General features: G+C 42.8%; 1 protein-coding gene across 3 annotated transcripts; it reads left to right on the plus strand.

The window, feature by feature from the left end:
• The first annotated feature begins 4,354 nt into the window (after positions 1 to 4,354).
• CEBPG (CCAAT enhancer binding protein gamma) lies at positions 4,355 to 16,824 on the plus strand. 3 transcript variants are annotated; one of them, XM_081215526.1, is made up of 3 exons: positions 4,355 to 7,195; positions 7,798 to 7,985; positions 13,166 to 16,824. In XM_081215526.1, the coding sequence occupies exons 2-3, from the start codon at positions 7,934 to 7,936 to the stop codon at positions 13,702 to 13,704; spliced, it is 591 nt and encodes a 196-aa protein (XP_081071652.1). In that variant the 5' UTR covers positions 4,355 to 7,195; positions 7,798 to 7,933; the 3' UTR covers positions 13,705 to 16,824. The 3 variants fall into 3 exon arrangements, with proteins under 3 accessions (XP_081071652.1, XP_081071653.1, XP_081071654.1); XM_081215527.1 differs by lacking the exon at positions 7,798 to 7,985; XM_081215528.1 differs by lacking the exons at positions 4,355 to 7,195; positions 7,798 to 7,985 and adding an exon at positions 9,771 to 12,863.
• The last annotated feature ends 2,030 nt before the right edge of the window (positions 16,825 to 18,854 follow it).

The following is an 18,854-nucleotide window of genomic DNA, read 5'->3' on the forward strand; positions in this document are numbered from 1 at the left end:
ACTGCTGTGCTTATCTAATGGTGACTTGCTGTTTCAGCCATTCTTTCTACATTTATTAATTGGGCTTTGTGGTAAGGAAGAGCTGTTTCTTCTCTGCCATTGATTTGTTTAATTATTTATATCAGTATAAAGTAATAGATATTTATTTTATTCTGTGAACTATAAGCTATTATTATTATTTATTTTGTTAATCAAATTGTACCAGATTTGGTCATTGGGAACTTCTTCAAATTAACACATATGTTCTTTTGATATACTCCTACCTTTTTTTTTTTTTTTTTTAGCATTTCTTTACTTCCTGGCACCACAAGGTATACCAGATTCTTCTTGTCTTTTCCCTGCCCATCTCTGGAATCAACCACTTCTCCAATGAGCCCTAGTTCCTCTCATTAAAGAAAGATATTTAGAAACCATGATTTGGTCTCTAGGTAGGATCATTGCTACTGGGGTGTCATTGCTTTTAGGTCCTCTCAGTGGACAAATCTAGAGAACACATAGAGAGAACATATATATCCTCACACACACCTACACACACATCTGTATTTATTTATATATCTATCAATCTATGAATATACTCCAAATCATGAATTCATTCTGATAGCCTCTGATTCCAATCCAACACCACAGGGCTCATTCTAGTGTTGCTCTTTTTTTATTTGTAACTGCTTTCTCCAAAGTGAGAAACCTGCTCTCATTATCCAAATGTATTTACTTAATTGATCAGTCCTAACATATACGTAAAATAGTTTCGGAATTGCTAACCAATACCCCTTTGAAAAACTTAGTAACTAGTGCATATCATCGGTGTACAGTTCTTTTTGTATTTCGCCTACCCAATCAAAATACTGTGTTCTGAAGCTACTCAGCTTAGTTCCTTCCTTTCTTTCTCTCTTTTTTTTAATATTAATTAATTTATTTGGCTGCACCGGTCTTTGTTGCCGCACACAGGTTCTTCATTGCCGCGTGTGGGATCTTTAGTTGAGGCATGTGGGATCTTAGTTGAAGTATGCACGTGGGATCTAGTTCCCTGATCAGGGATCAAACCCGGACCCCCTGCATTGGGAGCATGGAGTCTTAACCACTGGACCACCAAGGAAGTCCCTTCGCCACAGTGTGGTTGTGTTGTTCATTTGTAGTACAGTTAGGTTATTGGTTCCTGTTTGTACAACATTTCATTTTGGGTTCCTCCCACATCCTGGTTAGTGTTAACTATTTGTTTCTGGGGTTTGTGAAACCTCACCACAGTTCTCAGAGTCAGAGATATACACAAAGATATACTCACAGAGGTATCACTTGCTCCCTCATCCCTCCTACCCGCTTCCCACTCTCCCATTCTTTCTATCTCAGTCCCATCCACCCCTCATAGGTAACCAATATCATTAGTTTCTGATTTATTTGTCCAGTGTTTCCTTTGCGTGACTGATCCCCTGCCAGTCTTGATGGTAAATGGACAAGAGCAGCGGCCAAAGCCTTAAAAGGACATGGAAATGAAGGGTGAAGTTTACCCCAACAGGTAAGTTTCTTAGACTAGGAGACATGCTGGCCAAGGCTGAGGGGACTCTAGAAGGGGGACTGATAAATTTGATACAATATCAAATAAAGTCCATACTTTATTTGTATTTCCTTAGTTTTTACCCAATGTCCTTTTTCTGTTCTAGGATCCCACCCAGGATACCACATTACATTTGGTTGTCATGTCCCCTTAGGATTCTCCAGACTTCCTCTGACTTTCCTTGTGTTTGATGACCTTGACAGTTATGAGGTGTGCTGGTCAGATAATACTTTGTAGAATGCCCTTCTATTGGAATTTGTGTGGTGTTTTTCTCATAGTTAGACTACCATGAGTTCTTGGGAGGTCAAGTGCCATTTTCATCTCATTATAGCAACATGGCTTATGTCTAATTGATGTTGACCTTGCTCAGCTGGTTGAGGTAGTGTTTGTCAGGTTTCTCCGCTATAAAGTTTCTCTTTATTTTTCCCTTTCATGCTCTGCTCTTCAGAAGGAAGTCACTATGTGCAGCCCATACATAAGGAGTGAAGAATTATTCTCCCCCATCTGAGGGCAGAGCATCTACATAAATTATCTGGAATTCTTCTGCATGGGAGACTCATCTCTTCTCCAACATTTATTTATTTACATCAACATGGACTCTTGGGTATTTCTTTTATACTCTGGGTTATAATTCAATACTACGTTAGTTGTTTTCCACTCAAATTGGTATTAAGACTCTTTGGGCATTAGGGGCTCTTCCATTTTCTTCCTGTTCCCCTTTGACATGCTATTTTGGACTGAATGTTTGTGTCTTACCCTTCCCCTGCCACATTCATATGTTGAACCCCTAATCCCAAACATGTTGGTGTTTATAGAGATGGGCATTTGGGCAGTAATTAGGGTTAGAAGAGCTCATGAGGACCCTCTTATAATGGGATTAGTGCCTTTATAAGAAGAAACACTGGAGAGCATGTTTCTCTCTCTCCCAGCATCCACACAAAGATCACGTGAGCACACAGTGAGATGGTGGCTGCCTACATACCAAGAGAAGAGACCTTGGAATAAAATCTACCTTGTTGGCACTTTGATCTTGGACTTGCCAGCCTCCAGAACTGCGAGAAAGAAATCTCTGTTGTTTAAGCCACCCAGTCTATGATGCTTTGTTATGGCAGCCTGAGCTAAGACACATAACCTCATTGTTTTGTTTTTTGAGTGTTCATTACTTTCTGGCCTTGCAAGATGCTCCAGATTCATCTTGTGTATTTCCTGCGTCAATCCTAGAATCAGCCATTTCTCCAAGGAGCCCAGTTGCTATTACTGGAGAATGTTATTAGAATCCAAGAACAGAGTCCCAGGTAGCGAATTCTTTTTGGATGGACAGATTACTTTGTGCCTGCTATGTTCCAGGCACTATGTTAGCTTCTTTTCATGTCAGTTTACTTGATCCTCATAACAATTCTATGAGGAATTTACTGTTAACCCTCTCTACAGATGGGGAACAGAGGTTTAGCTAGGGAAATGCTAGCCAGCATCACCTTGTTCTGTCTCCAAAATCCATCACACCGCTATGATGGAGACTGGTATCACATATGTCACAAATAGACAAACCAAAAAACCCTCTGTTTATCTTCAGTTTTGTGCTTCATAGGCACTGGAATAACTTGCATTACAATCAATATGTAACAGGTAATCATTTCTTATTCAGTGGGGTGACGATATAAGAATAAGACCCTCCTAGGCCCACAACATGATACGGATTACCTCTCCTGATACGTACAGATGTCACGCCACTCTTATGAGCACAGATGCATGCAGCTCTCCTCATGTGTGCAGACAGTCTGTGCCTAGCTTCATGTGCTCACAAGGTACACACCACAGTACACACCAATCCTTGTGTGTACAGATGACATGTACTACCCTTAAATGTACAGGTGACATGTCTTAACTCACAAAATAATGAAATCTGACATGTGAAAAAGTGCTTTATAATGGGCATTCACCCTATTTGCCACCCGTTCAAGTTTAAACTATGTCAGATTTTTCTCTTTCACGCATAGGACCTGCTCATGAAATTTGGGGATATCCTAAGACAACCGTTTAGCATCTTAGCTGTTATGATTCTAAATAGTGCTTCCAAAGGTAAAATTGGACGTTTAAGTTTTGCCCTCAAGGATGGAGAATCATATGATACAGGAAAGGACAGATCAGACAACCAGAGTGATTAAGGCTCTGTCAGAGTGACCGCGGTGTGAGCTGGTGTTTGAAGTGGATATTGATGGATTAGTCTGCTCAGCACTCCCTTTTCCTCTGGAAAGTGCCTCTGACATCCCATCCATAGCTGCCATGTTAGTACATCATGACCTGGTCCTGGCCATTTGATCATTCCAGGGAAGAGCACTTGATCCAGCTGGACCAACCCCAGAGTCCTTGCCTAGGACTTTTGTAACAGGAACTTAAAAGGTGAGTGGGCCTTTCTTTAGTGACCAAAGCTGTGAACACTGAGGCTGTTAGTGGCCGTGTGAAGAAAGAATAATGCCCTAAAATCTTTGACCAAATCCTTCTTTATGCTAAGCCTATTCGGGGATGGTTTTCAGTCACTTCCTATGAAAACAGCCCTAACCAATGCAGAATGATGGCCAATCACTGTCCTGTTATTGCTAATATACCAGAAAACATATCTACTGAGACTCGAACCTGTGACAGACATTATCTCAATTCTCAAAATGCTATATAGGTATAGTCCAGATCTTTCAAAGGTGGTAAATTTGGTATATTAATTTTTCAGAAATTTTCCAAATACACATTTGTGATACTTAAGTATTACCCTAAGTACTTAAGACACATTTAAGATAATACTTAAGTATGCATAGTAAACGTCTATTGATCTGGCTTTCAAACAGTAAGAGATTTCAAATTACTAAACTTTTTCTCCACTCTGCAGAAAGAAGTGAAATGATAAGATGTGGTAATTAAGGGAATTATTCTAAAAACGCCTTTTGAGATACCCTAACGAGTCAACATCACCTTCAATATTGTGAATATTTCAGTGCCTGAATCATCAAAGCAATATTAAGCACAGTACGACTTTGCTTTGAAGTGTATTTTAGTCTATTACAATTCTACGGATATAATTTGTTTATAATTCATGTATGAGCATCATGGTAATAACAGCTAATACTTTTGAGCTCCTACCATGTATCAGTAGGGCAGTGTTCTAGGGCCCTAACTTTTATCAACTCCTTAATCCTCACAACAATTCTACTGAATAGACACTGTTCTCCCCATTTGCAGATGACAGAGAGGTTAAGTAATTTGCCCGAAGTCGCACACCAGTAAGAGGTGAAGCTGTGAACAGAACAGCCTGACACTAGAGTCCATACCTGTTAGGTAACTAAGTAGATAACTGTAGTAGCTCTCAGGTAACTAGCCTATTCAATTAGCAGGAGATCCTACTTCTCATGTCCTTTGGAGGGGATTTTAATGTACTACTTCTTTACAAATTCTTTGGATTTGCAGACTATGTATCAGGTATCAGTGAGGCAGAGATCCATGCAGGAAATTTTTCTTTGATTATAGTGGCTTGTGTCCCTGTGACTTGCAAGAAACAACATGGTGGATCTCCTCAAACTAGAGACAGCTCCACCAGGCTCTCCTCATTTCCTTATGGTGAGAGCAAGTCTTTCAGAGGATTCCCATCTCTCTTAGGGTAAGAATCAGAACCCTTCTCAGGCCACAGGCCCTGTCCATCTCATCGGTCTCCTCCGGGGCACTGTGCTTCAGCCAAAGAAAGGTGTTTCTCCCATCTCAAGACCTTTAGATAAGACAGTCCCTCTGACTTGAAGGCACATCCACTTCATCTGCACCACCTAGGCAAATCCTGCTCATCTTACAGTGTTTCCATAACCCACAGACCAGGTTTGATTCCCTTCTTATAATCTCTCGCAGCATCCTGTACTTCCTTCTTGTAATAGCTGCGAAAATGGTAATTAGAAAATTGTGTGGTTACTGAATGTCTGTCTCCCTGCCTCTAAATGTAAGCTCCATGTGGACAGGGACTGCTTGTCTTGTTTGTTGCTGATTCCCCACAGCTTAGCACATAGTTGGCACCAAATAAATATTTGTAAACTGAGAAGACAGAATTACCAGCTACCAGCTGAAGAGGAAATAAATACTCTAGTCTCCTTGGCATTGACTAATCCGCTGAGTGTGGAAGAAGGCCTGCCCAGACAGACACAGAGAATGCTGGAGCAGCTTGGCAGAGTGGTTAGCAAACCAGGTGATAAATGAACATATCTACATGGTTTTTTTTTTCTATACAATTTTTAAAGTGATTAGGACATGGTGAGGATAAAATTATAATTTTGAGAGCAACAAAATCGAATCCAGTTTTAATAGTGCTAAAATCTTGATCAAAGAAATTTCAACTCAGAACACTAAGGGCCAAAGTGAAAGAAACGTACTGGTTTTGATGATATTGTGTCATTCTACCAAGTCTGCTTCTGTGGTATTCAGTGTTCACTTTTAGTTGCAGCCCTCTTAATTTTTATATCTTTATTTTTTTCGCAAATGTTTTATCACCTCTTTACTGATTCCTCGAAACCGTCTTATGCGGAGAGGTGGTGCCATGGCCTGGGTGATGAAGAAACCTTTCCTCTTTCAAAGACTCCAGTTTTTAGACGATAAGAATTGCTAAAAAGGAAGCAATCAAACCTGTCTGCCTGCACCCAGCGCGCTGCTTCCCAGTTGTAATTCGCTTTCAGATCCTCCTGTGAATCGTCTTAGATAAATAAGGCTGGTTTGCCGTCCATTTTTTTGAGTTCACGTCTCTCAATCTGTTCACCTGGAGGATAGCACAAGGGAATTGATCGTGGAAATTCATTTCTCCGTAACCACAGTCTGCACCAGTGACATCAACACTAATCCTACGTTGGGAAAATTTTGCACCCTTCGTCTTTCAACAAGTTTGCAGCTGCCTTCAGAGCCGTGAGGTCCAGGACTTCTCTCCAGGCTCCCTCCGAGGGGCGCGGGCCGTCGGCGGTGAAGCGACCGTCGGGCGCCCCGCGTCCCGGGAGACGAGTCTGGTGGGCCGTTCCGGGAAAATGTCCCCGGCAGCGACTCCGAGGCGGGGCTCCCCGAGGACGTGGTGAAACCAAAACAGAAATCGATGGTTCAAAACATCACCTCAGCAAATTGTGTTTTCCAAAGACAGGTGTTGCCTTCATGAGGCTACGGTTCTCCAATGCCTCCAACTTTCACAGAACCTTTCTCGCAGCGGGTCGCCTACCGCTGGGGTGCCGCCCCGCGCGATAGGCCGGGGAACCCCGGTCGGTCGCTCGCGCCTCGCCCGCCCACCGCGCAGTGAGCTACGCCTCCGCCACGTGCCCGCCTCCCGCGGCCAGGCAGCTCGCGATTGGCTGGCTGCGCTGTCCGTCGCGGAGGGAGGGCGCGTCCCCCTCAAGCCGGCGCTCCCATTGGTTATGGCGGCGGCGGTCGCGGCCGGGCGCGCGGCCGCGGCGAGGAGGGGAACCCGGTGGCGCTGGCGGCGGCGGCGGCGGCGGCGGCGGCGGAACGGGCGGAGGCTGCCGGTTTCGTAACCGTCGCTCCTCCTCGCTGACTTGCGGGCCGCGAGGCCTGGGTCGGGCCGCGCCGTGCGGGGCCGCTGGGAGTGGAGGCCTCTTGGGGGCGGGCGGGCTGGAGGCGCAGGTAAGGAGGCCGCGGGCGGGCTGAGGGAGGAGGAGGAGGCCGCGGCGCCGCCGGCCGCTCGCGTGGGCGCGGCCCCGGCCCGAGGAGACCCGGCCCGGCTCTGGGCGGCCGGCTTACCGGGAAGGCCCCGCGCGGCCCGCGGCGCGGGCGGCGGCCCGGCGCGGCGTGTGATGCAACCTGCCGGCAACACCCGGCGGGGCCGCTGATCTCATCCTTGGCCCCGGCCCAGCGCCGCGGCGCCACCCGCAGACCCCCGCGCTCCCCCAGCGCCCCTGCTGCCGGCCCGGGACGGGATGCGAGCCGGGCTGTGCCCCCTCCAGAACCCGGCCCTCTGTTTGTGCAACGTGCAGTGTGACCAGCCAGGCTCGTATTGGCCCCTGGGGATAAAGGGTGTTCCCAGAATAGCAGAAGGTGGACGGTATCTTACTTCAGTGCCACCTGGGATATTTCCTGCGCCTGCAGAACTGCTCGGTGTTGGGTAATCGAGAATCCTTTTTAGAAGTTAGTCGAGTAGTCAGGGAAGGCGGTAGAGTTTTAAATATGTGACTTTACACAAATAATATTGTGCTTCCTTATGGAGCTGTACTTTGAATATCCTTCAGGTGACTGTTGAACACAGGTTGGATGAACGTGCAGCAACCACGAGTTGACTAGAACAGAGAAGGGCAAAAAATGAAGTGTTTCGTTAGCATGCTTGGAGGGAACACAGTAAGGAAAATTGCCAGCAGAGGTGTCTAGATGGAGAGGATGGAAGTGCATGTTCGAGGGGAAGGAGAGTCTGTTCTTCCAAGTAAGCTCGTGTGTTTTTATTCTTCAGAAGGTTTAATTGCTGGGCTTTCCTCTGGTCTGAGGTTTGTGCTGTCATCTGGCGTCTTAAAATGTGTCCGTTTCAGGATGGTTTTAACCTTGGTGGGTTACACAAAAATGGGTAGTTCTCTCTCCCAGTGTACACTCACTCAGTTGAATTCTTATTGGAAGAGATTGTCCTTTGATTCAGATAGGATGTGGGACGCTCAAAGAAACTTTTGAAATAAAATAGTATAAAGGTTTGCTTTACTAAGAAATTCTGCATCTAAAAGCCCTTGACAGTTAAAAGTTAAAATCTGGTCAGCTGTTACTGCTTGAGTAGTATTTGGGATAAGCTATTAAAGCTGAATCACTGTTTTGGAAAAACTTAGTGTAAACAAGGCTAAATAATTACAGGATGCTAGTGAGCTGAAGAATTTTTCAGTTCGAGTCCTGCTTCTGGTGGGCACACTTGGCGGATTCAGTCATTTTAATACCCCCCTGAAAAACATAGGTGGAAGCAAAACTTAATATTTTTTCCCCCAGAATATCCTCTAAATTCTCAAGGTCACATCATGACTGTCAGCAAGGTTGTCTGATCTTGGACAGGTGGTTTCATCCCTTGGGATTTAAACAGCACCTGTTGAGTCCTAGGTAAAGATAAATAGGACCTCATGGGGCTGAATTTGGCCTTACGGCCTAAGATTGTCTCACCTGATCACAGAAATGGTAAACGCAGGTAGCCACAATTCCAGGTTTATTGTGTATTCTTAGGAGGGGGTGCTTCCATGGGCTCTTATACTGGTAGGTACATTGGTCTCCTGTCTTTTTGGCTTTCCAGACCTATCAGTTAAAAAAGAAAAAGAAAAAAGAATTGAGCATGACTCCCTAATAGATGTATATTTATAAACAATGTGTGTGTATTAGTTTGTGTGTGTTGTTAATGGCACTAAAAGTAGAGTAAAAAGATGACATTAAAAAAGACAAAAGAACATACATTTTCTTCTCATACTCCAGTAGGCCACTTATGTACTCCCTGAAGGGATGTACCCTCCTTCATGGACCCCTGCTTTGGGTCATGAAACCAGTAGTGGCAGATAAATAGAAATCCTGCTCATTTGGGTGTTTGTTAACTTTGCTTACCTTCACTTCACTTGTAGTACAGAGTTGTCAGACCCTGGCAACATATGTCTAAGAACTTGAGGTTATGGGAAACATAATTGGGCAAAGTGGAAAATAAAGGTTCTCTAAGAGGCAAAGACCAGACAAGAATGATGTTCACTGTATAGGCTGGGGACTAGAAGTAGTAAATGTTTTTATTTTCCTGTATACCATTAAGAAAGACCAAGAACTTTAGGTGGTAAGACCATAATATCTTAGTAACAGTCTTGATTTAATTATGGTTGTTATATAAGAGATTTTAATGCTAGAGAAATCTCATTTTTATGTAAGACATTTGTAAAAATAAGTGTTTTCTCTTAGCCTTTTGAGGTTGTATTCAACAAATATTTCTTGAGCACCACCGCTAGATGCTGGGCATACGGTGATAAAGACAGAGTTCTGTCTCTAGTTTAGTCTACAGGGAGGCACACTATCGAGCTGGCATTGACCAAGAAACTGGGGGAACAAATTGGACAGAAGCACAAAGAAAAGATAACGTGCAGACAGGTGCCCCTGAGAGATGATGTCAGCCTGAGGTAATTCTGTGGCATTGGGATGGAGACGGATAGTAGAGGTGAGGTATTTTGAGGGGGTGGGGGTGGGTAGAATTGTCAGATGCCAATGATTTGAACAGATTTGGAATAAGGGACAAACATCTGAATATTTTGGAGTGTAGACCTTCGTTGAGGAAATTGGAGTTAAAAATTTATTTGGGGGGCAGGGGAGGAGTATCTGGTTGTACACATGTGAAGAAAATGACAACAGGGTTAGGAGAATCCTTGAGAGGTTTATTTTCCCAAGTGAAACTGGAGAAAATTTTGATTTTGTTTTACTCATGTTAACGTTTTGAGTTGTCACTGTGTCACTGATTTGAATGAACATTACTTGAATTAAGGAATTTGAATTTAAAAAATGTTACCCACTCAGTCCACCTTTCTTAAGGTCCATGGTTGATTTGTAGCAGTGGCTCTCAAACTTCAGTGTCATCAGAATCACTTGGAGGTCCTGTTAAAACAAGATCGCCCAGCCCTATTCCCAGAGCTCCTGATTCCTAGGTCTGGGGCAGCCCGAGAATTCACATTTCTAACAAGGTGATGCTGCTGTTGCCGGTTCAGGGACCACACTTTGAGAACCACTGCTTTTCAGCTTTTCTCCTGCTTCCTGCTTGAATGATTCACAACAAGGAAACAAGGTGCCACTCTGCTTCCTATAGACTGAACTTTGGAATCGTATTTGTCCACATAGGAGCCAGACTTTCATTTAGGGTTGAATATCCAGATGTGAAATAAACTTTTTTCTTTTTGTGCATTGTAGGTGCTCAATAAATGTTTGTGGAAGAAACAAAAGCACAGATAACTGTGTAAACTAAAATATGTAACTTGTAGAGGCAGCTGTTTTGCTCAGTGTAAAAAACAAAATTGATAATAGGTTTGGAGTTAAGTCTTAGACCACTTAGCTCTGACCCCCTTTCCTTAGTGGATAGCTCTTCACTTTAAGAGCTACTTTCTTGGCTTGTCTTCGGTTGGAGGACTTAAAAAAACAAAAAAAATTGGAGTTCTTTTTATTATCTCCAAGTTTCCTTTTCCTACATTTTTACCAGTTTGATGATTACTCTTTGTTTTACAAGCCGAAGGACTCATTTTCAAAACCTTGCCTACTACGTTCAGCCTGCTACCTTGAGTCAGACTGACGTAAAAGAGCCCTTCCCTGTTCCGGTATCTTTGAGAACAGAAATGGGCATGAACATCACTAAATTTGGAGGCTATAATAAGAGCTTTTGGTGACTGAAGTTCGTGGTATATTGTCAAAGTCAGAAGGCATTTTACCATTTTACGTCCCTCATTTGCAGATGGGGAAATCGAGGCTCACAGAGGGAAGGGGTATGTCCAGAGTGAAACGGGGAAAGTCAGAGCCAAGATGAGAACTGACTTGGTTCCTGGTTTGTACTTCTGTGGATCATTGTTATCTCTGAGTTTATTAGAGAGTAGCTTTAAAGACTAAAAACCTAGTTGACATATAAAACATAAAAAAGAAGATAAATAAGATGAACATAATCATGATTGTTGAGACACTCCCAGGAGACGCGTTAAACAAGTTCATAAAAATTGAGTAGGGCTTCCCCGGTGGCGCAGTGGTTGAGAGTCCGCCTGCCGATGCAGGGGACGCGGGTTCGTGCCCTGGTCCGGGAGGATCCCGTGTGCTGCAGAGCGGCTGGGCCCGTGAGCCACGGCCGCTGAGCCTGCGCGTCTGGAGCCTGTGCTCTGCAGCGGGAGAGGCCACAGCAGTGAGAGGCCCGCGTACCGCAAAAAAAAAAGAAAGAAAAAAAAGTTGAGTAAACACTTTTCACTTCACACCAAATAGATAAGCAATGGTATAGATGGCCTTTAACACTATTAGTGGTAAGTGTAGCACAAATTATACTGAACTGCCACTTTTTAACTGGAAGAAAAAATAGGCAACATGATAAATTATCAGGGGAAATGTGAAATATCCATTACTGAAGATAGACTTGGAGTAGATATCCATCATGGTTTGGAAGGAAGCTTTTGGTGTTTCCTTAGCACTGAGGTGAGAACAGATGACCGGCTAGCTCAGGGCTGCCTGTGTGGCTTGAAAAACAATGGAAAGTAATGATATATGGCCTTTTTAAAAGCAAAGATTTTTAAAAAGCAGACCAGTAAATGGTGTTTATACAGAAATGCCTGGCTAAAGGTTTGGGTGAAGCTACTGGCGTTTACTAACTGAGCTTTTCTTAAGAACTGTAAGGTGTACTCATTTGAGGCAGTTCATAATTCTGGCTGCGGGTTTTTTTCCACTGATGCAGTTTTAGCAGTTTTGTGAAAAGAGAACGGGATAGTTTTATGGTTCCTAACGCTGCTTTCTCAGTTTCCAAGAGTGCTGTGACTTCTTGGTGGGCACGGTTCACTCAGCTGAGTCAGTTTGTCTTGAAGTGGCGTCATGATGGTAGGATAGGTCTGCTTTTGACACATCTTGAGGCAGTTGTAGCGAACTGGTTGAATTCATAGTAATCCAAATATGACTAGTTCTGAAACTGTGACTTCATTTCTATGGGCAGCACTGCTGCGGTATTTCAGAATTGGCGTTTCCTCTGTGCTCCTTGAGCAATGTCAAGTGGGTGCAGGCACCGCAGCTGCTCTGGCTCTTGGTCCAGCCTGAGTCCCAGTCTCCTTGGATGCATCATCAGGGCTTTTGTTGCTTTCCTTGCGGTTTTAGGCTGACTGTGTTTAGATGTGTTTACTAATTATGTCGAGAATTAAAAAAACACTGTTAGAAGCATGATGGGATGGGGAAGCAAATTGGGTATCTCAGAGCTCCTAAATCTGTGATCCAAGAAACTAACTTAAAAAAATCTCTGTAAACTACTCTCATTTGAGGTCATTAAAAAAAATAAAAACAAGCAAAACACACCTTTTCAAAACACCCTATAAAGATTCTTACGCTCCAGGAGAGAGGTCAAGTCCTTGATGACTCAGTCTCTGCATATTAGAGTAAGGACCATGCAGAGATCGCAGTGCAGTGCTTCCCGATGGGCACTGGAGACTGGGCTGGGCGCTCCGCCCCAGCCTTCTATTTTGACTTGAGCCGACAGTTGAAACTTGTCCCCTCTTTTATTGCAGGTGTCTCTCCTGTCATAATGGAGCTCACTGTGTTTAAACCAAACATGGCACGTTTCTCTCTTGCGGATTGCCAAGTGCTCTTGGTTCATATGTGCTACCTAACGAGTGGTATTCTTTTGTTTTTCCTCCCATTTTTGATAACAAGCACAGATGGGCAGTACCCTCAGGGGTTCAGATGGGTTGAATTTGGCCGTATGGTGCGTCTGTATTAACCTACCTCTAAATTACATGACTTAGACTTCTGAAACATTGGAGCAGTTGGCAGTTGTCATAGACTTTTCTCAGCATAATCAATTAGTATTGGCCTGCTATTAGGTACATGCAAGTTTAATCTTATTTGATCTTGTCATTTCAAATATTTTAATGCAATTTATTTTTTAACTAGGTACATGTGAAGATTTCTTGGCAGATCAAACCATTGATCACCTTGTCCTCATTTCTACTTGTTCTGTGTTGACAAGGGAGCGCGCCCAAATGAGCAAGGTATCACAGCAGAACACTACCCCGGGCGTGAATGGAATAAGTGTCATTCATACTCAGGCTCATGCCAGTGGCTTACAGCAGGTTCCTCAGCTGGTGCCCGCCGGCCCTGGCGGCGGAGGCAAAGCTGTGCCTCCAAGCAAGCAGAGCAAAAAGAGTTTGCCCATGGATCGCAACAGTGACGAGTATCGTCAGCGCAGAGAGAGGAACAACATGGCGGTGAAAAAGAGCCGGTTGAAAAGCAAGCAGAAAGCGCAGGATACGCTGCAGAGAGTGAATCAGCTCAAGGAAGAGAATGAACGGTTGGAAGCAAAAATTAAATTGCTGACTAAGGAATTAAGTGTACTGAAAGATTTATTTCTTGAGCATGCACACAACCTCGCAGATAATGTGCAACCCAGTAGCACTGAAAATACGGCAGATTCTGATAATGCAGGACAGTAGACCTCACCCCTTTCAAACGTCACAACTTGTGGCTTGAACGTTAAAGGTGTGACTACCTACACTACTTGTATCAGCGGCTGAATCTCCATTATTCAAAGATCCATTGAAGGTTGTTTTCTAGAATCAGCACTGAAGAGTTGATTAGCTAAAAATGTTAGCCATATAATTTGAATATCTGGTTTTAAATGATAAGGATTTTTGTGGGGATAAAAAACAGTTTTAAAGGTATATGGTAAAAATAGAAAAAAATGCCCTGGAGCTTGATGTTCTTAATAAATCCTGACTTCCCAAGAAATGTTTCTTTTCCAGGTTGACAAAAGGAATGGGGAACTGGCAAGTCATGCAGAAGGGTCTTGGTTTTAATGGATATGGTTAATTGGATGAAAGAAAGTTGAATGCCATCTCTGTTTATCTATGTGTGACTTTTTTCTAAATTATGTATTAAAAATGCTTAGAGCTATAGAAACCAATCACTTTATAATTTGGAGTGATTTTATGTATAGCATAAACCTTGTTTTAGCATAATTAGTACCATTTTCCCCAGCAAGTACAAATTTTTGAATAGTGATGTCAGGTTAAGTAAAGAAACTCCATTGCATTTTAAAGGCAGTATGCAGCCATCTGGCTTAAAAATATAAATAGCATTTAGGAAGCAAATAGGTTTTTTAAAAGTAAAAGCAAAGCATTTGGGATACCTTTGGGTTATTGCACTGGCATTATTTTGTTAAAATTAAAAAAACAACTCAGTGGTTTAGAGAAACTTATGTACCAAAATTTTAGTTTCTGCAGATGCTAGTAAAGTAAGCATTTTTTTAAAAAACATACCATTTGGACAGCCAAGTTAGTAAACAAAACGTTTTAACAGTTTATGGCCACACAAATTACTGATTAGGATCTTGAATATTAATTTCAGCAGGTAGTTTCTCCTGTGTTCAAATACACTGCAGTGGGGCTGTGGTTTTTAAAAGCAAAAATTTCTTGTGAACGATCACTTGGTATTTGATCTTAAACAACTGATTATTAGAAAAATATGTCATCAACTCCATGCCATTTCCCAAAATAATAGTCTAAGAAAACTTGAAAGTGTAAGGTTTAACCTTTAATTTATTTCACTTAAACACATCGTTTTAATATTGTTTTTGCGACATTTTCTAGTTAGTGGGCTGTTCTTCCAGACTTTTGTACCACTTTTTATTCATTTGTATGCATTTATGTCCCATAAATTATTTTAGCAAGAAAATACTGATAAAACTCAGGATATTGACATTTTTGTTAAGACTAAAAAGTGGCAGTCACTGAAGATGGAAATCTCTAGGGTCTGGCTTATATAAGTGTTGGTAGTTTTGATTGTCCTTGTTGACTTTTTTTTTTTTTTAAGAACAATTCTAGCTCAAATTTGTGTTTTTCTCTTTTTTTGGTTTTTGTCTTTGGGTGACCTAGGCTGGTGAGAAGAGACTGAGTCACATCAGATTAAAAAGTTACCAGGTATCTTATTTGAACATGGTCATTTTGGGCCACATTGTTGTTTCATACTAGGACCTGGGACAGTGTAACCAGGATGTAACTCAAGTTGCACCCTTGGGTTGGTGGAAGAGTGCCGTCTGTGCCCTTCTGGGCGGAAGAAGACATCACAGTGCCCTGCAACTCAGCAAAGCCATTATTAAAGGCCAAGAGTCCCTTTCGCATGTGACAAGAGCCCTGTATTGTTCCATGAGAGTGACTGTCCCAGGATGGTTAACTCCCTACAGATCCAGGAGACAGGATAGGGCTTCCTATTAGGGTCCAACATTGGTTTACTGTGGTTGGAGTATGGATCTACTTGTAGGTTGATAGATGTCTGAAACAACTAACTAGGAGATACCCACAGAATCCTACTGAATCTTTAATAGCACCTCACTGGAGATGCAGTTAGGTCACTTGAATCTTTAAGCACCTATAAGAGGTGCTACAGACATTTTTAATCTCTTACTTACTAAACAATATCTTTCAGAAATGGTTGTCCTCATGGAATTTATTGTTACCAATTATATGAATTGACTTAACTATCTTGGAAAAGAAGCTTTAGGGAAATCATCAGGTATGTACTCAATTATTTCAAATAAGAAAATAAGATTGTACCTTTTGGAAAAATTCAAGCTTTCCTTTTACCTATGCAAATCAAAACTAGCACCAGCAGTCATGTGTAGAACAGAAATGTTAACCATTGTCTTGACTATCTCACTGAAGTGTTTGGGAATGAAAGTTTTTAGTTTGATAGATTTATCAGTATAAAATGGAGGGAAACCAAGTATGGGGAATGGGTAAGTTTGGGAATTGTATATGACTTCTGTAACTTTTGTCCTGTAGGTTACATATGAACCATTAGGATATGATCTGCCTTTGCTGGCAGGTCTAGTGATTTAGGAATTAGGCTTTAGTATAAATTTCTAGCTGCATGTGAGTCTTCCGGGATGGGTGTTTTCTGACAGGTCTTGGCTGCGGGTGGTGCGATCCAACAGTTCTTCCTGCTGTCTGGCCCCTTTTAGTTACTGGGATGTGAGCTCAGATACTTTGGACATTCTTACCAAGAAGTAGTAAGATTTTAAAATATGACCAGATTTTTGAAATTCAGGTCACGAGTGTGAAATTCTCAAATTTACATAAAGAAGTAGAAGTATGTACAATTTAATGTTTGGTGTTACAACAAAGGAAGTCGTAGCAGCTTTTGATGTTTCTTAATCCCCCTTAGAGGGCTTGAAGCTTTGTACCTGAACAACCCAGTTAAAACACTTGAGTGTTTTTGATGCCTTAGAAATAGGAAAAAATTTTTTGTTTGACAAAAGCTAGGAAGGAAGAAAGTCCGTCCTATAGCTGTTAGATCTGCCTCTCAGGAAGAAGTACCTAACTTGTTCTTTTTGTTCCTGGCTTTCCTTAGTTTGTGAGATTACTCTATTTTTTTAAATATAATTTTATTTCTCTCAGTGAATTTGAAATAAAAAAAAAAACTTTGGAATAATGACTGTATTTCATTGTGGGTTTCTTTATGTAGATACCAAGAATGCAGTGCAAATGTTGACCAGCTCTGAGGAGCAGGCAGATTCCCTGCTGCCTTTCTGTTCCCAGCCCAGGGCGGGGGTGAGGTGGGCGTGGGGACAGGCAGAGGCGCTGTTGTCCCAGGTCTAGACTTCCCTTAATGATAGGAACCTAGTTTTCTCTGAATTTAGAGTGCCTTTCAGTAATATTCTTTGTCCCCTAATGTAGAAATGTATACCAGAATAGAGGAAGCAATAACTCGCATTCTGCTTAGACAGCTGACGTCTCAGAGTGTGGTCTCCACCTACAGAGTGGTAGGAAATAAGTTCTGAGGCTTTGAGGTTGACGGAATGTCAAAGTAAGGCCTTTCCTCTAACAGTACAGTTTATAGTATGCCCGTCGTCTTCGTTTACACAATGCCATAGGGTGTCTGTCGAAGTGAATTCATACATAAGAGTCCGAGAAGCTGATTTGAGTGTTTCAAGGGAAAGTGCCATAGATACTTGCCTTCTATGATCCTTCAGTTACTTTCATGTCCTGGGAAATAGATTTCTACTTATTGCATCTGGGTGAAAATTGTAGTACAGTAATTATTTCTGTGGGTAATATGTCCCATTTCATTTTTATGAATTAGTTGTAATTTAGAATCCAGTAACTTGTCAGGGAATTTTATATCGACATATTATGAGGGTGCTATAGCTCTTTTTCAGTAAAAACACTTTAGACCTACTGCTCTTTGGCTGCATGTGAGTATCTGAAGAGTTCATATGCATTTTACACGTACTCAAAGGAGAGCAGCAGCCCTGAATATCCTTTGACTGCAACATCCCACTCCTCCCAGAGCTGTAGACCTGAAGGTTGTGCAGGGGTGTCCAGAGAACTGGGCTCGAGGCTGTCACACATCACACTTTTCTGCAGCCCAGTTACCTGAGTCTTGTTTCCTCTGAAGCAGCTGTTGGAGCCAGGTGCCTTTGTACATCACCACCTTTCAGTTCTGCCTCCTGAATGAATCTTGTGACATTTGCTTCACCTCCCCTTCCCCACCTTCTGCAGAGCCATCACCCTCTTCTCTTTTGCCTGGCTTCTGTCTCCCTGGACCGTTGCATGCTCTCCAGAACCTTCATGGTTCCCCAGTGCACTCCGGGCGAGACCCAGTCTCCGTGGGATGGGCTGCCTTCATTCCCCTCCACTCTCCCGCATCACTTTGCTTTGGCTGCAGGGCTTTTCTCAGCACTTTTTAGCCCAGGGCCGGCTGCCTTGGGACAGCTCCTTAGGTCTGGAATTCTTCGTCTCCTCTTGCTTTTTCACTTCCCTCCCTTCCCGTCTCAGCCCCCCTGGCTTTCTAGATAAGGTCAATCCTGTTTCTTTCCCTCTTGGCACATTCTAATGTTTGAGATGATCTATTTGTGCATGTTTGTTTAAGGGGAAGCCTCTCAGGAGACTGGGCTCTGAGAGCAGGGGTCATGTCTTTGTGCCACATAGGCACATAGCAGATGCTCATTTCTTGAATGAATACCTAGATCTTTCCTGGTTTTGGAAAAGCTTTTGGCACTGTATGGCTTTCTGGAAGGGTCTCTAATATATTTCTGAAGCTGGACAAATTTCTGCAGAAGTTGGAGACTTAGGAATTGGACCATTCTCTAGAACACGGTGCAGAGTAGGTGGCTACTGCGGTCCCCGGAGACCTGCACCTGCAAAGAATGCCTTTGACTCGCCTACCTGGGCTCAAGCACCCAGTTCTGTCCCCAGTGTCCCTCTTAGACAAAGAGCATTTAGTTCTTGAGATTTCTCCTTGTTCTTTCCTGACGACTTGATAATCAGAGCAAACATTTATGTGAAATGGGCAGTTTTGGTATAAAACGTCTTATAAAGGAGAGGAAGGAGAAAGGTGTATGTTTTTTAGTTAACACAGCTAAACTAAACTGTCCACTTAGAGTTCCAACCTAACTTTATAACCTTAACTGGTTTTATCCTGGGGGTGGGGGAACCTGAAACCCTGCGCACTAGAGCATGGCTCGCAGATACAGCCGGGGGAGAGAACGATTTGGCAAACTCAAACTCCTGACCCTCAGAAAGACGATCATTACTCAAACTGCTTAATACCACAGATAACTTAGGGAATATATCTGCGCACCAGG

This window comes from Mesoplodon bidens (assembly GCF_964165515.1).
Source record: "Mesoplodon bidens genome assembly, chromosome: 18".
Lineage (NCBI taxonomy): Eukaryota > Metazoa > Chordata > Mammalia > Artiodactyla > Ziphiidae > Mesoplodon > Mesoplodon bidens.